Source organism: Mustela nigripes, chromosome 7, assembly GCF_022355385.1.
Source record: "Mustela nigripes isolate SB6536 chromosome 7, MUSNIG.SB6536, whole genome shotgun sequence".
Classification (NCBI taxonomy): domain Eukaryota; kingdom Metazoa; phylum Chordata; class Mammalia; order Carnivora; family Mustelidae; genus Mustela; species Mustela nigripes.
This window is the reverse complement of record NC_081563.1, coordinates 127,382,145-127,408,295: the sequence shown is the minus strand read 5'-3', so window position 1 is coordinate 127,408,295 and position 26,151 is coordinate 127,382,145. Positions and strand designations below refer to the sequence as shown.

At 47.3% G+C, this 26,151-nt stretch overlaps 1 protein-coding gene across 12 annotated transcripts in view; it reads left to right on the top strand.

Moving 5' to 3' along the window:
- The window catches only part of ZMYND8 (zinc finger MYND-type containing 8), a 124,705-nt gene that overhangs the window by 65,997 nt on the left and 32,557 nt on the right, over nt 1-26,151 (top strand). For all 12 annotated transcript variants that reach the window (XM_059407172.1, XM_059407164.1, XM_059407171.1 and 9 more), the window contains 3 exons: nt 883-1,364; nt 16,630-16,770; nt 25,792-25,944. In XM_059407172.1, the coding sequence (XP_059263155.1) occupies nt 883-1,364; nt 16,630-16,770; nt 25,792-25,944 (776 nt within the window). The remainder of the gene's footprint in view (nt 1-882; nt 1,365-16,629; nt 16,771-25,791; nt 25,945-26,151) is intronic.

Sequence of the window (26,151 nt, the reverse complement as noted above, 5' to 3'; positions counted from 1 at the left end):
GTTTGGTGTTGGTATTCTGTTCTTATGACAGAACATTCCTGGGTTAATGGTTAATCATGTATTCACCATTGAAACCAAGTCATTTTCCAAACATTTTATTTATTTATTTGACAGAGAGAGATCACAAGCAGGCAGAGAGGCAGGCAGAGAGAGAGGAGGAAGCAGGCTACCCGCTGAGCAGAGAGCCCGATGCAGGGCTCGATCCCAGGACCCTGGGATCATGACCTGAGCTGAAGGTAGAGGCTGTAACCCACTAAGCCATCCAGGTGCCCCAAACCAAGTCATTTTTAAAGAACATACATATTTAAGAATCTTGGCAAAAACAAAAACAAAATACTCAAAAAGAAAAAGAAAGAAAGATAAAGAATCTTGGCCAACATACCAGGCTAATTTGGTTTGCATTAAGGAGAAAATAGTTCTGGAAACAACCTAAATGTCCATCGACAGATGAACAGATAAAGTAGTCCTGGTATGTACGTATCAGGGGCTCCTATTCAGCCTTAAAAAAAGATGGGACAGCATAGCTGAATGGAGGATATTGTGCTAAGTGCGATAAGCCAGTCACAGGAAGACCGATACTGCGTGAATTCCACTTACAGGAGGTTATCTCCTAAAATAGTCAAATTCACAGAATCAAAGGATGGAATGGTAGTTTGCCAGGGGTGGGGGTTGGGAAAAGGGGGTTTAGTAATCCTCAGGCATAAAATTTCAGTTACGACTAATAGGCTGTAGAGATCGACAGTGTAACCCGTGCCCAACACTTAAACATACCTCGATACAGTGCATTTTAAAAAAAAAAAAACTTGAAAAAGAAAAGAAAAGAGGAAATCTCAGAAAAGACCAAAGTTGACTTCAACTCTACTTTCTTTTCTGCACTCCTAGGGCCTGGGTTCCAATAAATAATTGCTACCTCATGTCTAAAGAAATTCCTTTTTCTGTGAAAAAGACGAAAAGCATCTTCAACAGTGCAATGCAAGAGATGGAGGTGTACGTGGAGAACATCCGCAGGAAGTTTGGGGTTTTTAACTACTCTCCCTTCAGGACACCCTACACCCCCAACAGCCAGTACCAAATGCTGCTCGACCCCAGCAACCCCAGCGCCGGTGCCGCCAAGATCGACAAGCAGGAGAAGGTCAAGCTCAACTTCGACATGACGGCGTCCCCCAAGATCCTGATGAGCAAGCCCATGCTGAGTGGGGGCGCGGGCCGCAGGATCTCCCTGTCGGATATGCCCCGCTCCCCCATGAGTACAAACTCTTCTGTGCACACGGGCTCCGACGTGGAGCAGGATGCTGAGAAGAAGGCCACCTCGAGCCACTTCAGTGCCAGTGAGGAGTCCATGGACTTCCTGGACAAGAGCACAGGTCAGCCTGGGATGGGAGATGGGGAGGAGGCCCCTGGGACATGGGGCTTCCGTGGGGGCCACACCTGTTGGTTCCAGCTGGCCAGCGCCCCTGCTCAAGAGGGAGCTCTGTGAGATTTTGCTCCATTTGAGCGTATTTAAAATTTTAACAAGGTAACCCAGGGGGATTCTTGCTGTTAGGAATCAGGAAAGCAGAGAAGGGGTCCCTCCAGGGCAGATGGAGGTCATTCCTAGCAGTGGGCAGAGGTGGCCAGTAATCCCTCAGCAGTCAGGTCATGTGGCTCCTGGAGCATCACAGCAAAACTTCCCGTAACAGTGTGTTTCTCAAGAATGTAATTAAAAAAAAAAAAAAGATTTTATTTATTTATTTGACAGAGAGATCACAAGTAGGCATAGAGGCAGGCAGAGAGCGAGGAGGAAGCAGGAAGTGGGGTTCGATCCCAGGACCCTGGGATCATGACCTGAACTGAAGGCAGCGGCTTTAACCCACTGAGCCACCCAGGCACCCCTTAAGAATGTAATTTTAATCAGAAGATTATTTGTACAGACTACACCTTCCCATTGTGTAGTGCTCAAATATTAGCGCAGGGTGTAAGGTCAGCAATAATGTCCTCTCCCAGGAGCACGCCCACTCCTCAAATAAAGGTTGTCCTGGTTATACTCGCTGCAGAGATAGTGGTGAAGAATGAAGCTGCTGGTCTCATACCCCAGCTCTGCCAGTCTCGGCCCACGCAGCTTATCAGGCAAGGTACTTAATGTCACTGTCATCTTTTTTTTTTTTTTTTTTTTAAGATTTTATTTCTTTATTAGACAGAGATCACAAGTAGGCAGAGAGCCCGACTTGGGGCTCGATCCCAGGACCCTGGGATCATGACCTGAGCTGAAAGCAGAGGCTTTAACCCACTGAGCCACCGAGGCGCCCCTTAGTGTCTTCTTTAAAAAAGATTTTGTGTATTTATTTGACAAAGAGAGACATAGAGAGAGGGAACAGAAGCAGGGGGACTGGGAGAGGGAGAAGCAGGCTTCCCGCTGAGCAGGGAACCTGATGGGGGCTCCGTCTCAGGACCCTGGTATCACGACCTGTGCTGAAGGCAGACACTTGATGACAGAGCCACCCAGGAGCCCGAGGATTTTACTTCCTTAATTTAGAGAGAGCGAGAGCGAGCGAGCCTGCATGAGTGCAGGAAGGGAGGAGAGGGAGAGAGAGAACGGAAGCAGACTCATGCTGAACATGGAGCCTGGGGCGGGGCCCCATGTCACGACCTCAAGATCGTGACCTGAACTGAAATCAAGAGTCCAGTGCCCAGCCAGCTGAGTCACCTGGGCACCCCGCGATAGTCAATGTCTTGATGTTCCGTCTCATTTGTAAGTGATCTAGGAGCGGACCTGCCTCATCGGTTCTCATTAAGGGTTGAAGGAAGGCGTGTACACAGAACGCTCAGAACAGTGCCTAAAATAGTAAATGCTCCAAAGATGTGGGCTGCTGTCTTATTTCTTGTGGGGCTTGCTCAGCAAATGCCTACACGGATTCAGAGAGGTGACGAACAGGAGGGATGCTGGCCGAGTGTGAGGGAAGGAATGGTGACTTAAATGGAATCCCTTCTACCCAACTGTTACCTGGTTGCGCATCCAGTCCTTACGAACTATATTATTTCCACGAGGAAATCGGTTTACTCTCATTTTTCTTGAAACACGGCCTTCACTGTTCATTCTTTGTGGGTCTGGCTCAGAGAGAATGGGCACTGAGAAGTTTCTACACTGAGCATGCTGGTAAAAAGGCAGCCAACCCTCAGGCTCTAGGCTGGGGAGACTGGGCGAGGGGGCAGGACCTGGTGAACCCCTGGACCTATGCCCCCCACCCCCACCTTGAGGGCTCCAGCCCATGGTTGTCATAGAGGAATGTGGCCTCTTGGTTTTCTGATCTTCTCATTATTCCTGAGAGGTGGGTAATTTGCATTTTTATATAAAACCCCCAATTATTAAATGTCAGCTCAGAATGTCTTAGGATATTTTCCAGATTGAAGAAGGCACATCTAAAGATTGAACCATGGGTTTTAGGCTTCTGACCAATGTTTTGAGCTTGGGTAGCCCTTCAGACCTCCTCCTTCCCCGCCCCCTGCCTCTTTCCTCATCTCTCCGTCCCTCCGTCCCTCCCTTTACGGGAGAACTCTTTAAGGAGCAGGCACCCGATCTTCAAGAGACTGCAAAAGTCCCCAAAAGTCTCCAGAAGGCAAAACGATGGCTATTCAGTTGAAGGAGGTCAAGGAATTCTACCCATTTTGGTTGTGGTGTTTCTTGTTCCCAGTAGATAGGTAATTTTCAAGTACTGCTTGTAGTTCCCAGAATGGCTGTAGGTAGAGAGTTAAGTGCCAGTGGCTTTTGGTTCTTCTAAATAAAGGCTGCGATCTCTTTCCCCAGTTCTGACCCTAGCTGTGGGGTCCTAGACGCTCAGTTGCATTCCAGAGCTTTGTTCTAGGATGATGCAACTTCTGCTGACATACTTTCTGAACAGAAATTTGCTTTTGCTTCTCAGTTTCAGACCAGAGTTCTTAAAAGCTTACTTTAATTGCGTGACATGATTCCATTTAAGCCAGGCTGACAAAACACCAGCTTCGCAGCCTGTTACCTCTCCTAGAGAGCTTGCTTATTATTATTTTTTTTTTTAAGTAAGATTTTATTTTCTTATTTGACAGAGGGGAGAGATCACAAGTAAGCAGGGGGTGCAGGCAGAGAAAGAGGGGGAAGCAGGGCTCATTCCCAGGACCCTGAGATCATGACCTGAGCCGAAGGCAGAGCCTTAACCCATTGAGCCACCCAGAAACCCTGAGAGCTTGCTTTTGAGAAAGTGTTCTAACCGGGCAGCAGTCCTGTTGAATCACGCTTGTCTGAACTTTCATCGGCATCAGCTTTGCCATATGCTAGTTCTTCTGTTTTAACTATGTACTTAAACATTAAACCTGCAACATTGTTTTATCCTAAGCTGAATAATATGTATCAACTCATAGATTTAAATTGCTTGTTGCATTTTTTTCTCTAATAGAAACGAAATTAATACCTAACTTGTAAAATAGAACGTGTTGGTCTATGAACTGCTGTTGGCTATCCTGATCCATATTTCAGGAAACACAGTTTTAGAGGAATCTGAGAGCATGTATAATGTGTTTAATTAAGCTTCTCTCTTTCCCGGGGACATAGCAAGATTGAACTGGCATTAGAATTCCTGACAGAATTCCTCGCTATTCAAATGGCTTTTCTAAGCGGTAAATGAGATTCTCCATTTCAGCAGACTTTAAGGTCCCTTTCCTAAAATATGGTCCCCTGGCCGGCATGTGCGTGGATTATTTTGCTAATTACGAGATAGACAGCCAGTGAGTGTTGTGGGTAGAGAAGGCAGTACTCCCAATCATTTAAATCTTAAAGATTGTTCCCTTTTCTGTAAGGAGCCAGATAGTAAATATTTTAGGTTTTGTGGGTCTCTGTCACAAGGATGCAGCTATTTCAACACCATCATTGTGTTAGTGAAACAGCCCCAGGCAGTGTATGGCCGTGACACTGAAATTAGACTTTCATTTCAAGTGTGTGTATCATGAACTGTGAATCCTTTAGGTTTCTTCCAGCCATTGACAAATGGTAAATATCCCTGCAAGCTGTAGAGGGACAGGTTGTGAGGCTAGATTTGGCCCCCAGGTTGGTTTGCTAGCCTCTGTGACAGACTCAGAAGGCATTGTGAGTCAGTCTCCCCATCTTACAGAAGGCCAGTTGAGGTCCCTGTGGATGGTGGAGGGTGGAGCCTGTGTTCCCACAGCCTGACCTGAGTCTAGATCCATTTTCTTTTTCATTGCACCCCAGCGCCCTCTGCTGTTAGCAGTGATGGTAGCATTTTCAGGAAGGAGAAGTGGACTATTGGTTGAAATCCCCCTGAGTCACAGAGAGTATAATTGACATGAGATTGTGATTTATCCAAAATTAGGTTTAAAAAAAAAAAAAAAGATGGTCATGGGATAGAAAAGCCCTACTCGTTTCAGCAATTAGAATTATGTAGCCAGCAATCTAAGACCACACATTGAAATAAGTAAGTTATTAAATAAAATTGCCATGAGCATTTAGAAGGTTTCCTTTTTGTTTTGGGGTGGGGGAATTGAGGAACTTAGAATCAGGTGTCTGTAACCCACAGAACTCAGTTTTGTTTTCTAAGGAGCAGTTTGCTTAGCGATAAGCCTTTCTTGGTGTCCTGATTACTGGGCAGAGTGGTTTATACTCGCAGTAATTTTCCTGCTTCCCCCTTGATCTAGACCTCTTGGCCAGAACTGATGCCTTTGCCAAATCTGCCTGCAGGAGCCTGACTTAAGTCATGAATATGTATTAGGGTAAGAGTCCCAGTCCCTGGCTGTCCCCACCCCCTGTAGCTCCACTATGGGTTACTGTTCAGGGAGAAGGGAAAATGTTCTATATGCTCTTTTTCGCGAAGACATACTTGCCACACAGTAATGGTTATCTATAAGATGAAAGTCACAGATCACCCCACCTCCCAGTCAAGCCCTTAGAGAAGGTTTTCAGAACTTTTTCTGTGTTGGTGTATGAGTCATGCGATGACGTTGAAAACTCAGATACTTTCAGGGATCAGGCAGGTATGAGAATGAGCAGGGTTGGGAAGCGTTAGGGACTGGGATGAACTCTCTGTAGCAGGAAGTTGCTTCCTTCCTCATGACCATCACATGAGGCTGGGTGCTTGTTCTTACTTCTTCTTCTTTTTAAAAAAACAAAACAAAACATTTATTTATTTGACCGGGGGTAGGGGGGCAGATCACAAGTAGGCAGAGAGGCAGGCGGGGGCTGTGGGTGTGGGAAGCAGGCTACCCGCCTAGCAGAGAGCCCAATGCAGGGCTCGATCCCAGGACCCTGAGACCATGACCTGAGCTGAAGGCAGAGGCTTTAACCCACTGAGCCACCCAGGCGCCCCTTGTTCTTACTTCTTAAACCAATACTTACTCTTCGATGCGTGGTGGGCTGGAGCATTTCATTACAAAAAAAGCTCCTTATTAAAAAAAAAAAAAAAAAAAAAGGGCGCCTGGGTGGCTCAGTGGGTTAAGCCCCTGCCTTCGGCTCAGGTCATGATCTCAGGGTCCTGGGATCGAGTCCCGAATCAGGCTCTCTGCTCAGCAGGGGGCCTGCTTCCTCCTCTCTCTCTCTGCCTGCCTCTCTGCCTACTTGTGATCTCTCTCTGTCAAATAAATAAATAAAATCTTAAAAAAAAAAAAAAAAAGCAAGCTCCTTATACCCCACTAACATGTCATCACTTGGACCTTTGAGAATGCTGTGTTCTTGAAGCATGCCTTTTCAGTAGTGTCCTGGGGGCCTTTTCTTCCTGCTGGTTCTAGCCAAGTGGAGATGCGGACTCAGCCTCAAATATATATATATTTTTAATGTGGACTACTCCAGTTTTTTCTTTAATTTTATTTTTAAAAAAAGATTATTTATTTTTTATTAGGGGGAGAGAGAGAGAGAGAGACAGCAAGAGAGGGAACAGAAGCAGGGGGAGAGGCGGAGGGAGAAGCAGGCTTCCCGCTGAGCAGGGAGCCAATGCGGGGCTCGATCCCAGGACCCTGAGATTATGACCCGAGCTGAAGGCAGTTGTCCAATGACTGAGCCATCAAAGCACCCCCTGCCCCAACTTTTTAGTGACTCCAGTTTGTAAAAATCCTTATAGTGTATCTAGTGCCTCCGTAAACTTCTTGGACTTGGATCACTTGTTTGCAGTATCTGTTGTAGCCAGTTTTAAGGTTTTATTTTCCTTTTTTTTTTTTTTTTAAAGTAAACCCTGTGCCCATTGAGGGGCTTGAACTTACAACTCCAAGATCGAGTCGCCTGTTCCACCGGCTTGAACCAGGCAGGCACCTGTGCGGGTTTTTTTGTTTTTTTGTTTTTTGTTTTAAAGTTAACCTTGTGTTCTGAATATTTTTCCATGCTAGTTCAATAGCCCTTCAAAACAGAGCTTCTGTCCTGTCTTGGATTTAACAATGATGCCCTATTGGGTTGATCATCTATGTAGGCCACCAGCAGTGCAAGCTACAGCCCTTTGAAGATGTAGGTTGCTTCCAAGATTTTATAAGTAGAGGAAATTTGGCCTGAATCACTGACTCCTCCACACCCGCACCCCGGTGTGGGAGGGTCTGTGGGAGGGAAGGGTATTTCTTTTTTCTAATTTAATTCTAAAACTCCTCTGTTTCATGGAGTCAGAATAGCACTTAGCACAGGCTAGAGTTTTGTAAATGTAGTTAATAAATGATACGTTTTAGCCCACACTTGTGAATTGTACATCAAAGTATAAAATCTGATTAAATTATTTGTGACTTCAAAGGCGATTAGTTCTTCCTTTGGGCAAGATTTATGGCTTTACAAAAGGATTGGCATCCATGTCAAAGCTTAATTGAAACGAGCATTTCCAAATGTCTTTCTGCTTTTGAAAATGTCTAGCGCGATTTAAAACTGGGTGCTTAGTCGCTTCTGCACTGTTGACTTTGGGGCCGGGTGATTCTCTGTTGCCGGCCCATCTGTGCTTTGCAGGGTCTGTAAACAACTGTCCTGGGCTCCGTGTGCTAGATGCCAGGGCCCCTACCCCTGCCCACAGCTGGCAGTGAAAGAGGTCTTCAGACATTGCCGAGTGTTCCCCTGGGGATGCAGTTGCCCCTGCAGTTTCATTGAGGACCGTTATGTCAGTGTAGCACCCTTTTGACTTTAACGCTGATAACAAAATTCTGATTGCCATATGCTCATGTTTGAAATGCCTCCATATTTACATTTTAATTTTGTATTGCCCCCCCACCCCGACTATAAAGTATTCCTTTTAAGCTTTAATATTATGCAATAAATAGCACATAATTCTACTCTGAGAGGTAACAACTGTTAAAAATCGGGTAGTCTTTAAAAAAAAAAAGTTGAGTGTTCCTTCAGGTTTTTTTTTTTTAAGATTTTTTTTTTTTAAAGATTTTACTTAATTATTTGACATGGAGAGATCACAAGTAGGCAGAGAGGCAGGCAGAGAGAGAGAGAGAGAGGGGCAAGCAGGCTCCCCCCTGAGCAGAGAGCCTGACGTGGGGCTTGACCCCAGGATCCTGAGATCATGATCTTGAGCGGAATGCAGAGAGAGGCTTTAACCCACGGAGCTACCCAGGCGCCCCTTAATGCAAGTTTTAAGTATATACGCCTCTACTAACTTTGTAATCCCCAAAATTGTATGTATTTTGACTAACCTGTTGTTTCACACGTTCGTCTAAGTGGTTACATGTGAAGCCGGACTTAATGTTTTTAAGAACCTATACATTGAACCTCACTAGAGTCAGAGAGTTCCAGAATTTTTCCCCCTTCATTTACATTTATCTCTATTAGCAAATATATTTTTGCCCTTGTTTTAAAAATCTCTCCCCCCCAACAAAGACCACAGGAAAAGTAGTTTTTTAATTTTAATTTTTAAAAAGATTTTATTTATTTGACAGAGAGAGAGATAGCCAGAGAGGGAACAGACAGATGTGGGGGGAGTAGGAGCAGGGAGCCTGAGGTGGGGTCTGATCTTATGATCCTGGGATCATGACCTGAGCTGAAGATAGACGCTTAATTCCTACGCCTCCCAGGTACCCTAAAAGTAGGTTTCCCTCCCCCCAAGATTTTATTTATTTATTTGACAGAGGGAAAGAGAGAGCATAGGTAGGCAAAGTGGTAGGCAGAGGGAGAGGGAGAAGTGGGTCTCCGCTGAGAGGGGAGCCCAATGGGGGGCACTATCCCAGGACCTCAGGATCACGGCCTGAGCTGAAGGCAGCCGCTTAACCAACTGAGCCACCCACGTGCCCCTAAAAGTAGTTTTAAAAGCACGAAATGACCCATAATCTAAAGATCTTTAGCTGATTTTTTTTTTTTTTTTTTGGGAGGATGATGGTGACACTACATGGTTAAAATTAAGATAAAATAAAACCCAGCAGGATTAAAGCAGTATCAGAAGATGTGAAAGAGGCACCTGGGTGGCTCAGTTGGTTAGGCGACTGCTTTGGGCTCAGGTCATGATCCTGGAGTTCCGGGATCTCCCCTCTCAAGCTCTCTTTCTTTCTTAAATAAATAAATAAAATCTTAACAAACAAACAAACAAACAAAACCAGATGTAAAAGAAAAGGTCAGGGAAGCCTGGTTGGCTCAGGCTGTTAAGCATCTGCCTTCAGCTCAGGTCCTGATCCCAGGATCCTGGGATCGAATACTGCATCGGGCTCCCTGCTTGGCGGGGAGCCTGCTTCTTCCTATGCCTGCTCTGCCTGCTGCTCTTCTGCTTGTGCTCTTTCTCTGACAAATGAATAAATAAAATCTTTAGAACAAAAAGAAAAGGAGAAAAAAGGTCATGTTTCATTTATCCCCTCAGCCCGACTCCAGTTTTTCTTCTAAATGTATAACTATTAACTGTCTGTGGAATGTACTTCTACCAAAAATAGGTACGTATTCATTCATTTGAAGATGTGCATGTTTTTCGATAAACATTTACACATATTGGGGGTGTTTCTGTACACACTTGATTTTTAACTTTCTCTTTTTTTTTCTACACATATTTCTGTGGGGACTAGGCCTTGTCAGATCATGTAGGTCGGCATCATTCTTCTGAGGGTTGTATGGTATTTTTACCTGCTTAGCCATTCTCCTGTTAATAGACACTTACATACCATTTCCCGTTTCTCTGCTGTCAGAAGTACTGTCGCAATGAACCTTCATGTGTATTGTCTCCCTGGCACTTGACATGTACATTTGGGGGATGAGCTCCTGGCATTGGGACCTTGCTGTCTGTGTATCTTGTACAGTCTAATTTTGGGTAATATCAGCATCATCCAGTTGCTGTCCTAAAAGGTTTTACGATCCTTTTTTTTTTTCTTAATTCATTTATTATATTACGTTAGTCACCATAGAGTAGATCATTAGTTTTTGATGTAGTGTTCCATGATTCATTTGGCTTATGATACCCAGTGCTCCATACAGTACGTGCCCTCCTCACCTGTCGTCCCCCCCCCACCCCCGAAAACCCTCAGTTTGTTTCTTGGAGTCCATAGTCTCTCATGGTTCATGTCCCCTGTCTGATAGGCTTTACAACTCGTGTAAGAGTTCCTTTTTCCTCACCTACCCTCGACACCAGGTGTTTTTTAAATTTTTATTTTTTATATATTTTATTTAGTTTAGAGAGAGAGAGGGAGAAAGCACACAAAAGGTGGGGGAAGGGCAGAGAGACAAGGAGAGAGAATCCCAAGTAGACTCCTTGCTTAGTGCGGAGCCTGGCTTGAGATTATGACCTGAGTGGAAATCAAGAGTTGGACGTTAAACTAAGTTAGCCAGGCACCCCGAGGTGTTATTTTTTCTTGAAACAAGTTAACCTTGAGCCTGTGAGGGATGCCTTGGTGGCTCCGACAGTTAAGTGTCTGCCTTTGGCTCAGGTCCTGATCCCAGGTTTCTGGAACTGAGTTCCATATTGGGCTCCTTGCTCAAGTGGGGAGCCTGCTTCTCTCTCCCCCTGTTTGTGCGTGTGATCTCTCTGTCTCTGACAAATAAATAAATACAATCTTAAACAAAACAAAACAAAACCAAACCTCCTCCCTGCAGTTGACTCCCAAATCTATTTAAAAAAAAAAAAAAAAAAGATGCATGTTAAAAAGATGTAGGATGGGTGCGCCTGGGTGGCTCAGCGGGTTAAGCATCTCCCCTCAGCTGAGGTCCTGATCTCAGGGTCTTGGGATCGAGTTCTGCATTTCTGTCTCTTCTTTGGATTGTTCATCAGTCATTCTCTTAGCACACCTTGTTTTCTTTTTCTTTTCCTTTTTTTTTAAAAGAATTTTATTTATTTGACAGAGAGAGATCACAAGTAGGCAGAGAGGCAGGCAGAGAGAGAGGAGGAAGCAGGCTCCCCGCTGAGCAGAGAGCCTGATGTGGGGCTCGATCCCAGGACCCTGGGATCATGACCTGAGCCGAAGGCAGAGGCTTTAACCCACTGAGCCACCCAGGCACCCCACACACCTTGTTTTCAATAGCAAATAATACTGAGATTATTTAAACTGATGTCTTTTTATGAAGTTTTCCCTTTGGTTGCCAGTATCGTTTTTTTTTTTTTTTTTTTTTTGCTCGACATGTCGGTGGTCAGGAGAGGAGTGGGGGACAGTGCTGTCTTCCATTAGCTCATGTATCTGCTCATTCTGTCAGTGTGTCGGAGATTGTGGCATCCTGGGTGCCAGGCAGGGCCCCTGCTCTCCTGGAGCTGATGTTCTCATGGCCAAAGGGAAATGGTAAACAAGAGGCATCTTGACCTCAATCCTTGGATGGGGCTGCTTGGGGAGGCCCCTGAGAGTGGTGTTTGAGGGAGAAGCAGGCTTCCTGCTGAGCAAGGAGCCCTATGTGGGACTCGATCCCACGACACTGGGATCATGACCTGAGCCGAAGGCAGCTGCTTAACCACCTGAGCCACCCAGGCGTCCCTATTTATTTATTTTTTGAAAGAGGTTTTATTTTTAAGTAACCTTCTACACCCAGCATGGGGCTCAAACTCACAACCCCACGATCAAGAGATGGTGTGCTCAGTTCTACCTGAGCCAGCCAGGTTCCCCGCGCCTCTGGGCTGTTCTAGGTGGATGAGTGGTATGGCCGGCTGCTCTGCAGACAGCTGCTGGGGAGAAGAGCTGTGGCAGGAGGCGGGGACCCATGGGAAGCCTGTAGGTCTTGGTGGGAAATGATAGGCAGAGGCAGTATTTACCAGCCAGCTCTTTCATTACGATCCTGTAAGGAACCGTTTTAGACATGTTTTCCTATCCATCCTCCTGTGACTTTTTTCCTAAACAGAGGTGAAATTCACATGACCTAAAATGAACCATTTTAAAGTGTACGACTCATTGGCGTTCAGTGCATTCACAGTATTGTGCAACTGCCACTGTTCTCTAGTTCCAAAACATGTATGTCACTCCCAGATAAAATGCTGTTAATGAAGCCTCACCCCCCCACCCCCCCGCTCACTTGCCCTTGGAGACCATCAGTGTGCATTCTGTTCATACGGATTTGCCATATGAAGTTGAGTTAAGGTCTGGATACTTCAGTTAAGGGAAATCGTACAAAATGTGGCCTTTGTGTCTGGCTCCTTTCACTGAGTGGGTGTTTCCAGGGTCCTCCCCTTTGCAACACGCATCCGAACCTCATTTCTTTTTTTTTTTTTTTAAAGATTTTATTTATTCATTTGACAGACAGAGATCACAAGTAGGCGAAGAGGCAGGCAGAGAGAGAGGGGAGGAAGCAGGCTCCCCGCCTAGCAGAGAGCCCGATGTGGGGCTTGCGGGGCTTGATCCCAGGACCCTGGGACCATGACCTGAGCTGAAGGCAGAGGCTTTAACCCACTAATCCACCCAGGCGCCCCATCTTTTTTTTTTTTTTTTTTTTAAGATTTTATTTATTTATTTGACAGAGATCTCAAGTAGGCAGAGAGGCAGACAGAGAGAGAGGGGGAAACAGGCTCCCTCCTGAGCAGAGAGTCCGAAGCGGGACTCGATCCCAGGACTCTGAGATCACGACCTGAGCTGAAGGCAGAGGCTTAACCCACTGAGCCACCCAGGCTCCCCGAGAACCTCATTTCTTTTCATGGCTCAGTAACGGGCTACTGTGGACACTCCGGTTAGTCAGTATGTTGGTGGGCATTCAATTGTTTCCACCTTTGAACTGTTGTGAATAGTGCTGCTATAGCATTTGTACCCCGGGAGTTGAGTACTCCTTTTCGGTCTGGGGGTGTGTACCTAGGGGAAACCATCAGGAAATTTGAAAATACTGCAGGTCTGTTTATGTACTGCATGTGTCTGTTTCATGCATATAAAGAGTAAGAGTTTTTTCACTCCCCTCCCCTGACCAAGAGCCACTTTCTGCTGTTTGAGGACCATATTGTCCCATTGAGAATGTGTGCATGGGGCTGATAGCAGTGGGCAGGGGTACCGGAGGGGAGCTGGCGGTTGTATTTTGGAAGTGGTCTTCAGAGGCCTTGGTGAGGAGTGGAGGAAGTTGAGGCAGGAGAGCAAGGGAGGAATTGAGGCAGTGTAGACGTGTTTGGCCTTGAACATCTAGGTGAGTGGTCGTAGCAGTAATCGATATGGGGGGGGGGTTAGGCAGGTACGCGGTATTTCACAAATTGGTGATGAGGGGTGTGTGGTTCTCAGGTATGGGCAGGGACCATCGCTTTCCACGAGGAGAGTTCTGCAGTGTGGGACCCTGTGATGCTGGGTGACCTCAGTGCTGTCCCTTTCCCAATTACATGAGTCATTTTTCTCCCAGATGTCTGTGAGGGGGGCCCTGACCTTTGCTGGCTGGGGGGAGAGTGAACCAGACCTGCCTTCTTGTCTAACTGCTGGGTTGAAATTGGGGGGAAAAAAAATTAAGAAATATTTCTTTAAAAACCTTCAATATTTAAGTTTCATTAACAGAGGAAACTTTATGTTTCTGTGAAATTAAAGTCTTGTTCCAGTTATGTTTTAACTACAGGATTGCAAAACAACAGCTTTGTCTCTGTGCTTGCTGAATTCTGCAGGACCACAAGTAGGGCAGGGCTCTGCTAGACCACCTGCTGGCTTCTCCCTCCTTCCTCACACCCCCCCCACCCCCGATTTCATTTTCTTTTTTAAGAGTAATCTCTATACCCAATATAGATACAGGCTCAGACTCCAAGATCAAGAGTCAGATGCTCCTCCGACTGAGCCAGCCAGGCATCCTGCCCTTTTTTTTTTTTTTTTAAAGATTTTATTTGTTTATTTTTCTGAGAGAGAGAGGGAAAGAGAGAGCGAGCACAGGCAGACAGAGGGGCAGGCAGAGGCAGAGGTTCCTGCCAAGCTAGGATCCCGATGTGTGGGACACTGGGTTTATGACCTGAGCAGAAGGCAGCTGCCCAACCAGCTGAGCCACCAAGGCGTCCTGCATCCTGCCTTTCTTAATTCTTTCCATGGGAGCTGTTATTATTAAGCTGGGAACTATGGCCTCACATGATTGATTTCTGTGTGGGACAGCCCGTGGGGTTTTGTTACGGCTCACCCTTTGTGGTTAGGCGCTCTGGTCAGGGTGCCTTGAAGTTGTGCACAGGGCTTTGGTTGGTAGAGGACCCTCCCGCTCCCCGTGGTGGCTAGTTTGTGCGGGAGAACGCAGTGCTTGAGGCCCTGATCTCCCATCCTCCCAGGGAGGGAACTGCAAATCTCTTTGGAAAGGAAGCAGGTAGAATATAAGTGAATGAGTAATAAAGAAAACTATCTGTTTTGTTGCTCACAGGCTCACGCCTTTCGAAATGCCTTTACCTTTAATGATTCCCATTTCTTGTTTTGTTTTTTTGGTGTGTCAAGTGCTTAAGTTCTACTTGTTGTTGGGGTTCCAGTGACTGGTAAGAGGCTAGTAACAGCGAGTGCCGCTCTCATTGGACAGAACTTGTCCGTCCTTACCGCGTTTGTCCATCCTTTCCGTCAAACACACTTAATTTAGTATTCAAAAAAATGTAATTCATGAAATATGAAGTGTTCATGGATCCTTTGCTAAGGACTACCTGCCCTTCTCATTTGCAAGATGAGGAGAAGGGTTCCTGGAGACAACCCCACTTCACCTCTTGCTGGATTTATCACTCAGCACTACTGACCTTGGGGACCAAAGAGAATTACTTGTTTTGGGGGGCTGTGCTTTATAGGATGCTGTGCAGCGTCTCTGTTCACCATCTGTTCGATGCCTGTGGCACCCTCCCCTCCCCCAGTGGTGACGGCCAAAAATGTCTGCAGACGTTACCTGGTGCGTCCTGTATGGCAAAAGCACCCGTGGCCAAAAAGTACTTGTTCAGATGATTGAAACCAAAGCCCTTCAGGTTTATGGGAAAATAGAAAATACTACTACACAGACAGCAAATAATAATAATATAGTACTTAGCCGATGCCTGGCACTGGGTAGATGATGAATTTATTTGATCCTTACAACTTGGTGAGGTAGGGACTTTGACCTATCCTTTTGTATTACACATCAATGTGCCTCTTTGAGGCTAGGAGGAAAGGAGATTGACAGACGTCAGGTAACTGGCCCAAGGACACCCCGCAGGTCAGCTGCAGAGTTGGACTTAAAGCCCAGTATCTGGCTTCCGATGCATGCTTGTGGCCAACTCTGTCTGTGTCTGCTCGTTCCCTCCCTGTTACATTAACGGTCGTGTTGACAGGGCCTGGCGCTAGAGCTGCGTGGGTACGTGAGTTTCACCCGTTGATCCTCATTCTCAGTACCCGCCCACGTGGCAGGTGAGCAAACCGACGCAAGCGTTCAGCAGTGTCCGAGCTCTTTTGAAATCCTCAGGATGTCCTGATTTGTGACCCCTTTACCATCCACAGCTTCTCCTAAGGACCAGACCACTGCAAAATCCGTGGTTCTTGTGCATCTGAGGAAGGCTGGCCATTTGATAGTCTGGTATGAATTTAGTAACAGGACAGTAGCAGAAACGACGGACTCTTTAGGCCAAGGGGCATGATCTCCAGGATCTCCAGGAGGCATGGCCCATCTGAACACTGAACACATTTTGTCACATGGTTTGGTTTCTGCCCTACCCCCAGCTCAGTGGGTGAAGCCCAGGGGTCCATATGTAGGTAGTTACAAGGTATTTTTAAAAGACTCGGGCTTAGGTAGGATTCTCTCTCCTCCTGTAAAAGTTTGGAGCATAGTAAGGAAGGAGTAATTGCCCAGCTCACTCTGTCTGGTGCCGGGTTTGGCTTCATTCAGCATCACAGAACCTTAGACGTGGGAAGCCAGAGATCTCCCAAGGGGTCGACTTGGCTTCTGGCAGGTGCAGTGACTGCGTGAGCCGGCCTGTGCAGCTCCCCCAAATGGACGGCTTGCCGTTTGTAGGCCTGGCTCCGGTCTCTGCCACTGGACCTGTGCTGGGGGCTGGTGTAATCCATGTTTATTTTGAGATTTACACCCGTGAACGGGCCAAACCAATTTCAGTGGCAGCTTAGCTGATTTGTCTTAGAGTTTTGTGTTGAACAGAATGACCGGGAAAGGGGAGGCCTTCTTCCGTTGCAGCTCTAACGGTTTCACATTGGGTTAAAGCTTGGGAACCCTTGGCATGAACGGTCAGCCCTTCTTGCTGCGCCTCGTCTGTGGTGCTTGGGAGGGGGCTTGTTGAAATCAAAGATGATTCCTCTCCTCTCCCCCTGTGCACACAAGTTTGATTTGTTTATTTGTAAATCCGTTTTGTAACAATGAACATCCTTTTCCAGCTTCGCCAGCCTCTGCGAAGACGGGACAAGCGGGGAGTTTATCTGGCAGCCCGAAAACTTTCTCCCCTCAAGCATCAACACCCATCACCACGAAAACGGACAAAACCTCCAGCACTGGAAGCATCCTGAATCTTAACTTGGGTCAGTGGGAATTTTTGGAAATCTCTCTCTGCAACAGTTTTGAATAGTCCTGCCAGTTGTGATGTCCTCTTTTGCATGTGGTTCTTGAACTCCGAACTCTTCTCTCTCTGCAAAATACATAAAAGGTATACACTGGCCAAAGATGCAGAGAGTTCGGGAAGAGGAGCGAGTAAGGGATTTCCTGGGGCTTGCTGACATGCAGAGTTGTTTCATCTCGAAGTACCTTAGGCTAGTGTTCATAGCCATTTCATGTCCTTGACCATAGTAACCTGGTTCTTAGATAGGTGTTTTTTGAAAGTTGTATTTATTTGAGAGAGAGAGAGATTGCGTGCACAGGAGCGCAGGGAGGGTCAGACTCCGCATAGAGCATGGAGGCTCTCAAGAGGCTGCATCTTAAGATCATGACCTGAGCTGAAATCAAGAGTTTAACACTTAACCGACTAGGTCACTCGGGTTCCTATGTGTGTATGTATGTTTAATGGTTTTTTTTTTTTTTTTTAAGATTTTACTTATTTATTTGACAGACAGAGATCACAAGGAGGCAGAGAGAGGAGGAAGCAGGCTCCCTGCTGAGCAGAGCCCAATGTGGGGCTCGATCCCAGGACCCGAGCTGAAGGCAGAGGCTTAACCCTCTGAGCCACCCAGGCACCCTTTTAATGTTTTATGCACACACACACGATGTATATAAAGTTTTATGAATAGTATTTCCTTTTTCTATGTGCAGTGTATTCTGATGCTTTTTTTTAAAAATTCTCTTAAAATTTTTATTTTTTTTTTAAGATTTTTATTTATTTATTTGACAGAGAGAGATCACAAGTAGGCAGAGAGGCAGGCAGAGAGAGAGAGAGGAGGAAGCAGACTCCCTGCTGAGCAGAGAGCCTGATGCGGGACTTGATCCCAGGACCCTGAGATCATGACCTAGCCGAAGGCAGCGGCTCAACCCACTGAGCCACCCAGGCGCCCTCTCTTAAAATTTTTAAAAAATGCTGGTCTTTAACCCAGACTTAGTAGGTTGTCCCCCTGCCCCCATTGGAATTCATTTGTTTGTTTGTTTTTTCTTTTTTTAAGATTTTATTTATTTATTTGACAGAGAGACAGGCAGAAGCAGGCTCCCCACTTAGCAGAGAGCCCGATGTCGGACTCAATCCCAAGACACTGAGATCATGACCTGAGCTGAAGGCAGAGGCTTTTTAACTCACTGAGCCACCCAGGCGCCCCCGGTGTTTTTGTGTGTGTGTGTGTGTGTGTTTTAAATCACTACCTCAGGCGAAAGTTTTCAGAAAAATTTATCACCAGAAATGCTAAATATCCATTTGTGAAGTTATTTTATTGATTCATTCCATCATGATTGTTGATTTTTATTGAGAATTACATGCTGTGTGCTGTTTCAGGGACAGGGCAGGGAATGGTGAGTGAGGGCCCTGGGTTGTGAGAGAAGGCCCCCTCTCACACAGCGCTGGGTTCTAGAAAGAGAGAGAGAGAGATCAGGTAAATAGGACAGATCCCCCTGTGAGAAGGTCAAGTGTGCTAATGTGGTCAGGAGAGTGAGAGGCAGGTTGGGTGTGGTTTGGAAGAGGCAGTAGTTCGGGAAGGTGTCCGCAAGGTGGTATGTATATATGTATTTTGTTAAAGATTTTGTTTATTTATTTGACAGACAGCTAGAGAAGGAAGACAGGAGGAGTGGGAGAGGGAGAAGCTGGCTCCCATCTCACAGGCTGCCCGCTGAGCTGACTTGAGGTGGTATTTAAACCTAGATTGGCATGGCAAGAAAAACCAGCCATCCCTGTATTGGAAGGAAAGCCTCGAAGGAGTAACTAGAGATTTATAGGCCTTAGGGTAAGGGATGCTGATGGGAAGGCCCAGGTGGTTGTCCCAGTGGGTGAGTGGGGGAAAGGTGAGGAGCTGAGGTCCATCAGCCCTGTGGACCCTGTGGACCCTGGCACGGACCCTGGTGTGGGGCTGTTGGAGCATCGGAGGGATGTGAGCTGACAGCGTTTTTGAAGGACCATGCTGGGTGCTGTGTTGGGGATAGCCTATGCAGCTGTCTTCCCCCGGGTCGTTCCCTCACTCCCCTTCCAGGGGACACTTGGCAAAGTCTGGAGACGTTTTTGGTTGTCATAGCCGGGAAGGGAGACTCAGAGCCCAGGGTTTTGGGAAGCGAGGGAGGGCAGCCTCCTGTGTGCAGTGGTGCTCACATGGGAATTCACAGCCTCTGGAGGCCAGTACTCTCCCGGGTGATCTTGTCCTGCAGTGCCCAGTGCCCCAGTGCCCTTCCAGATGGAGAGACGGGGGGTCTGGGTGGGGAGGCTGCAGGTGCCCAGGATCCCAGAGCCAGTAGGCGGCCAGGCTGGAGGAAGCTCGTGTGTCCATAGAGCCCAGAACCTGGTCTACCCTGGCTCCCCTGTTAGTGAAGCCCGGATGTGGTCTGGCAGGCAGAATGGTAACTTTCGGGGCTCCAGCTCAGATGCAAATTGCTGGTGCAAATTGCTCACTTGCACAGAAGCGGACCCATTTGCACCCCTGGGGAACATTCGTTGATCTCCGTGGTGTGGTTTGCTTTCTCACACCCTCCCTCCACCTCCACACCCTGAAAAGGAACAGTGTGCAGAGGTAGTTCTCATGGTCACGCTTCTCTCTGCCAGTCATGTGTGGCCACTTCGTTTCCCTAAGCCGGGCCGTCTTGGACATCCTTGTGAGGGTGGGGTGGGGTGGGGTGTCTTTCAGTTTGGCCTATCCGTGGTGGTGGCGGTGAAGAATTTCTTCTCATTGTGTGTGCCGGTGGGTGGGCCTGGTGGGACCCGAGGCGCTCCTGTGCAGATGCCCACCCACCCCTGCCCCCAGCTCCTTCTGTTCTAGGACACTTGCCTTGTTTGTCAGTGGGAACGAAAGCATTGGGAATGCAGGTGTTTTATGGGCCAGCATTTCAGTTACCTAATGGGAAGAGGATCAGAGAGGGACCGGTGGAAGTGTTGTGGCTGAGTAGAAGGATCAGACAGTGGAGGGAAGTTCTAAATAATCCTCAAGAGCTTGCCCAGGTTGGGGCCGATGCTTTGTATGGGGCTACTTTTCTTTCTTTCTTTTTTTTTTCTTTTTTCTTTTTAAGTAGGCTCCACACTCAGCATGGAGCCCAGTGTAGGGCTTGAACTCAATGACCCTGAGATCAGGACCTGAACTGAGATCAAGAGTCGGACACTTAACCCACTGAACCATCCCAGCATCCCATGGGGCTTTTTTTTTTTCATGTCTGGTATCTGTATAACTACTTTAAGCAGATAGAAATGAGACTGTGCTGGGGATGCTGACAACATTATTATATCTAACAAAACGGTATTTCATTAAAAAAAAAAAAAAAAGACTGGAAAAGACCCAAATTAGAGAGCTGGAAATCCTGAGTGATTTTTTTTTTTTTTTTTTTTTTTTTTTTAAGGCGGGGTCGGGGGCATGGAGTTGGGGTCAGGGAGGTCTTGACCAATGACACTGGTTATACACACCTATAGTGAGGTGTTCAAGCTCCCACAACTGTATTTCCCCCCGGATTTTACTCTCTGTAAATTAAAACTATTGAAAAAACCACAGCAGTCTCCAAGGTAGATAACAGTCCAATTTTAGTGCAGTAGAAACTGAGGCACAGTGAAGCAAAGTTAGCTGCTCTGCCAGGATCCTGTGGTTTGCCGTCATGTTTGGCCTGTGTGGACTCAGGCCTGTCTGCCTTGTAGTTTGTGCTCTCAGCCACGATACGTGAGCTGCCACGCTGCAAGACAGGGCTGTGTCCGGAACCTGGTGGGCCCCGGACATGGCTTCTCGTGCCTTTGGCTACGTTGGCCTAGCTGTGGGGTGGGCAGGGGATGGGGGGTAGGGTGAGGATTTCGAATGGGCACTCCTGTGGAAGACGGATTGCTTTTTTGAAAGATGCAGCTCCCATTAGTTGAACCTGTGTTGTCAGACGCTGAGTTTTCAAGAAAACACAGCAATGCAGATTTTTATATGAACACTCGTGTTTAAAAATCGGTAATCAATTGCATTAAAAATGAGAACTCTTTTTAGTCACAACAGGTAAGTCCAACCCAGAATACTGAAGCCCAGCCCGTGGGTCATCAGCTGCGTACATGATTCTTAGACTTAATTTTGGTGCATAACAAAGGGGAGAGCTTCTGCAGAGGCTGTTGTCACCTGTTTGCTGAGACACCGGGTCCTCATTGGCTGTCTCAGGGCTCCTGGCGGCTTTGAAACATGGAGCAGAAGGCTGGTGGATGGTTACAGCCCCTTTCTATGACTGTATGGAAAATAAGTCATCAGTAAGAACAAGAGGAGGAAGGCCTGATTCTTTTCGTCTTCCAGACTCCTGTTTGTGTCTCCAGGAATCTTGTCTCCTCTGTATCACGCAGGGTGTTTGCTTTGGGCTGAACAAACACAGCAGTTGAGTGATCCTGTTGGTGACACACATGTGTCTGGTGCTCAGTGAGAGATGCTGACAGCAACGGGAAGTTGTCAGACCTGGCGCGCTGCTGCTTGCTGATTCCCTCAGCTGTCACGAGGTCGCCTTTCTTTCTCTGGAGAGCATGTGTTCGAGACCCAGGCTTTCCACAGATTGTCTTGATCCTCCTTCCCCCACTCCTCCAGTGGGTGACGTGAGGACAACTCTGCTTGGCGTTGATCGATAAGAGATATTTACCAGGGTCTCTGGGCTGGACGGTACTGTTCCCTTGAAGGAGCCACTATTTTGTAGCTCCTGGAAGTCCATCCGTTATAGTCACCCAGCCCTTTGGAACAAAGGAAATCTCTGTTTCTTTCTTCCTTCCTTCCTTTCTGCCATCCTTCCTTCCCTTTCTGTCTGTCTGTCTGTCTGTCATGGTGGAGGGTGCAGAGGGAAAGGGAGAGGGAGAATCCCAAGCAGCCCAGAGCCCAGACCCTGAGATATGACCTGAGCCCAGATGAAGAGAGGTACACTTACGTAACTGAGCCACCCAGGCACCCTAAGAAATCAATTTTTTTTTTTCAGTTGAAAAAGATGTGCTTATATTTTTCTTTTTTTTTTCTTTTTCTTTTTTTAAATTTTTCTTATAAAGAGTTTCTTTTTTTAAGTCATGGAGGCACATGTTAAGAGAAGTTTAAGAGGACAGAAGATGTTTAGTGAAAACCCAGTTGGTCTGTAACCTGGTCACATCTCTGTGCCCCACCCAACAAAGGACCACAGTTACCTCTTCTCAGTCCTCTTGAAGAGTTCTTCTATATGTATACCAGGAGTTTTCAACCTGGGTGATTTTTATCTGCTAGGGGGATGTTTGGCCATCTGTGGAGGTGTTACTTTTCAGTAATAAGGTGTAGAGATCAAGAGGAAGCCGCACGGGAGCCGTCTGGAGGTGGCCCTTGAGACATTTTTATGGTCACAACTGGGATTCGGGTGCTGCTGGCATCTGGTGGGTGAGGCCAGGAAAGCGCTGACCAGCCTACAATGTGCAGGATGCCCCTCCCCCGCCAGCCCCCCACTTCCCTTCCCCCGCACACAAAGACTTACCCAGCCTCAAATACCAATAGTGCCAACATTGAGAAACCCCAAGAACACACATATTCCGATCTGTGTTCCATATCCTTCTCTCCTCCCCTACACCAGTGCTCATGTGCCCCTCCAGTTGTCCCCTTTGTTCTCATTAAACAGGGTGGCTTTTCTAGAACAGCACATAAAGATCCGATAGGGTTTTCCTGTAAGCAGCAGTATTTTGTTCCGCCTCAAGGTGAAGTGTTGACTTACTTATTGGCTCTAGGAGGTTTTGCTGTTGAAAATAGCTGCAGTGAAGAGCTTTTTACCCCATGTGGGAGCATAGCCATAGGATGAATTCCTAGAAGTAGAATCTCCGGTCAGAGGCCCTGTGTGTTTGACGTTTTGAGAGATACTGCCAAATTGCCCTCTGAAGGAATGCTTCTGATACATGCTCCCTCCAGAAATGTAAGATCATGTCTCTTTCTCTAGCCTTGGTATTTTTTTCACCCTGGTTTCCATTTATAGCCCAAGCTGTCTTCGTATCAGCTGAAAAGTTCAAAATGTTGGCAGCAAAGGTGGATTCTGAAGATATTCCTGATAGAGAAGGGCAGGGGCGGAGGAAGTCCCGATAAGGCACTATTAGCTAAACAAGAAAGAGAGGCGGCTCTTTTCTCCCTGTGAAGGCGAGGGAAACTAAAAACGCAGTTGAATTTCAAGAAAGTTAATTAGATTTGGCTACACTCCTGAAGTTCTGCTCCCAGGGACCTGATCCCAGGCCCTTCCTGGCTTTTTGGTGGGTTCTTGTTAGGATAAACATTACTGTGGCTTATTGACCAGAGAAACCTTCACTGTAAAAGGAGGTGCTTTGCCTTTTTTTCATTCCTCCTGATGATGAGTATTTCCGAGGGCAGCCTTTTTAGGCTAAAGTTAAAAGATTGCGTTTACTGTTCGACATACAGTTACGCACACACAGGAGTGTTCTGGCGAGCTGTAGGTCTCTTAATGAGCCCTAGGTTTAGAAGGTTAACACGGAGATACAAAGGTTAAGGCAAATCAGGAGGAGTTTTCTTTTATCTTAAAGATTTATTTATTTATGTATTGGAGAGAGAGCTTGATCCCCTAAACCTGAGATCATGACCTGAGCCTTAACTGACTGAGCTGTCCAGGCACCCCAGGAGGATTTTTTTTTTTAAACTCACATAGAAGATTGAACTAATACAGGGCTTCTCAGCCTTAGCTACCAGTTAGAATCATCTGGGTTACTTTTAAAAAAAAATTTAATTATTACTATTTTTAAGTAGGCTCCCTGCCCAATGTGAGGCTTGAACTCATGATCCTGAGATCAAGAGTCATGGACTCAAGGGCTCAATGGAATGAACCAGCCTGGCCTTGGGTCTGGACAGGGCCAGTGTCCAGACCCCCCCCCACCCCCCAGTTAATTCACATTCTCTGGGTGGGGTGCGGGAACCAAGGCTTTTTTTCTTTTTAGAGCTCTGTAGGTGGTTTCATTGTGCAGATAAGATTGCAATTAACATCACAAGAGGGGATGGCAGATTTTATTACAGCCTTTGGACCAAATCTGGCGTCCAGCTGTTTTTGTAAATAAAGTTTTATTGGAACAGGGTGTCCTCAGTTTGTTAACAGGTCCTGTAGGGCCACTTAGGCAGCAGAGCCTGCATGGCCCGCAGAGCCCAGGTCACTTTGGCGGTTTTATAGAAAAACTTGGCTGACTCCGGGTAGCGTAGATGGTGTTTTTTGGGTAACTGGCTTGCGGAACGTTACTGAGGAATGTGGTTTTGTGAGATTTTTTTCTTTGACAACTTTATACTTGAAAGGCTGCCTTTTCCCTTAGGAATCCTGCCCACTTTCTCATTTCTGAAAGCGGAAGTTAGGAGACAGCCTTTCCCCCGCCTTCCCCCCTTTCCTGTCACATCCGCAGCTCAACTGTTGGAACCTTAAGTCCTGCCAGTACTGCTCTTGAATCGGGGGTTTCTTTTTTCTCTTACTCCTCCTCTCCTCCCCTCCCCCCGCACCCCCCAGTTACTGTTTTATTTCTGTTTGGCTTGTGCCTTCTCTTTTTGAGATGCTTCTTAGGTTAATTTGCATGAAGGTTTTTCCCCTGTGCCTTCACCCAATCCTCTCGGTGAGCATGGCCAGTCCTGCACACACACGTGCACACGGATGCCCACGCACATGTATACACTCACTTGCAGCTGGATATGAAGCCATGTCTCGCAGGAGAAAGATGGTATCTGCTTGCTGTGAGCAACTCACACCCGGAACCTCTTTGAGGGCTCCCCCACCTCCCAGTATGTTTTTGGGAAAGGGCCCTTCCTAATCCTACCTTGGTCAGGACCTCATTATGGTGGTGAAATCAACTTGGAGCTGTTTGTGGCTCTGGTTAGCTGTCAGTGGGCTGGCTGGGGCCTTGGGAAGCTGCCTCTCTCCGGTCGCTTTAAGGGAACAAATCTCTGGGTGTGCAGGGTGAGAGACGGCCTCATTCCTGGGTGAAGGGGAAGGTGCGTGGGTCATGATGGAAACGAGCAGAGAAGGAAGGTTTTGAGCAGCCCTGGTGGTCCAGCAGGGGGGTCTGTGAGGTCTCATTGCTTTCTCAGCCCGTGCAGACACCTTCATTTTGTCCCTTTCTTCTGTTTTAGGGGGTTTTGGAGGAAGTGGGGAAGGAATTCAAGCAATGCTAGCTCACAGACCCTTGGAATCTGTTCCACTTGGTCCTATAAGGAGCCCGTGGCAGAATTGGGGAGGCTGGCTGGACCCCTGGCCCTGAGTCCTCCGTCAGAGGCCTTTGCCTGGGACTAAGGCCAGGAGCTCTCACTGTATCTGAGCGAGAAGACACAGGTTGAATATCCAGGGCTAATCTGTTCATCTGTCTTCAGATGGATGCCTGGCTCAAAAGCAAGGGGTCTGTCCATCCGACACATGCCCTCCTTTTCTGACTTGAGCTCCTGTCTAGATCAGCTAGGAACGAAAAGTGAAGACTCCACGGTAAACGAGGAACCGGGCCTCCAGTTCTTGTGTGTGTGTGTGTGTGTGTGTGTGTGTGTGCGCGCGTGCGCTCGCTCCGGGGTGGGCGTGGTGGGGGAGGCGGTCCACATCCCTTGGGTACAAGCCCTCTCTGATCTGGGCCTGGAGTTAGAAGTACACTCTGGCCAGACTTGGTGTGACTTTATCTGCTGCTACTGAGATTGAATATATTACTGTAACCTTTGGCTTCGGAGCTCCCCGATGACGCAGCGTTCCGCAGACAACCATCTGGCTGGGATTGTGCATTTTAAATATTGAAAGCCACCCAGGCAACTGTTCAGTAGACTGGGTAAACCTGCCAAATGTGTTCTCGGGCTATTATCTCCAAGTTAGCCCGTCGTCGAGCAGATGATGTTGCTGGGACAGACAGTGAGAAGGTTGGAGGTTTCTCTCCCTGCCGTGTTCTAGAGCGCGTGTTTACGAGAAGGAAGCTAAGCGACGAGCGTTGCCTAGTCCTCCACCCAGCGCCTGCCTGACGGGGCTGTGACCGTGTCTTTCAGATCGGAGCAAGGCCGAGATGGACCTGAAGGAGCTGAGCGAGTCGGTCCAGCAGCAGACGGCGCCTGTTCCCCTCATCTCGCCCAAGCGGCAGATCCGGAGCAGGTTCCAGCTCAATCTCGACAAGACCATAGAGAGTTGCAAAGCACAATTAGGTACGTGCTTCGGTTTGCTCGCACAGGTGCTGTTGGTCTCCACCGTCACTGTTGACTCTTTGTATGGGGTCACTGCCCGGACGAAGCCGAAGTTGGATCCCGGCTGCTGTTGGCAGCTGCTTGACCTTGGCCCTGTTTGTGCAACGGAAGAATAGCCTCTCACGGCTCAGTGTTTCAGATTTGCCAGTTAGCAGTCCAGAAGGGTTC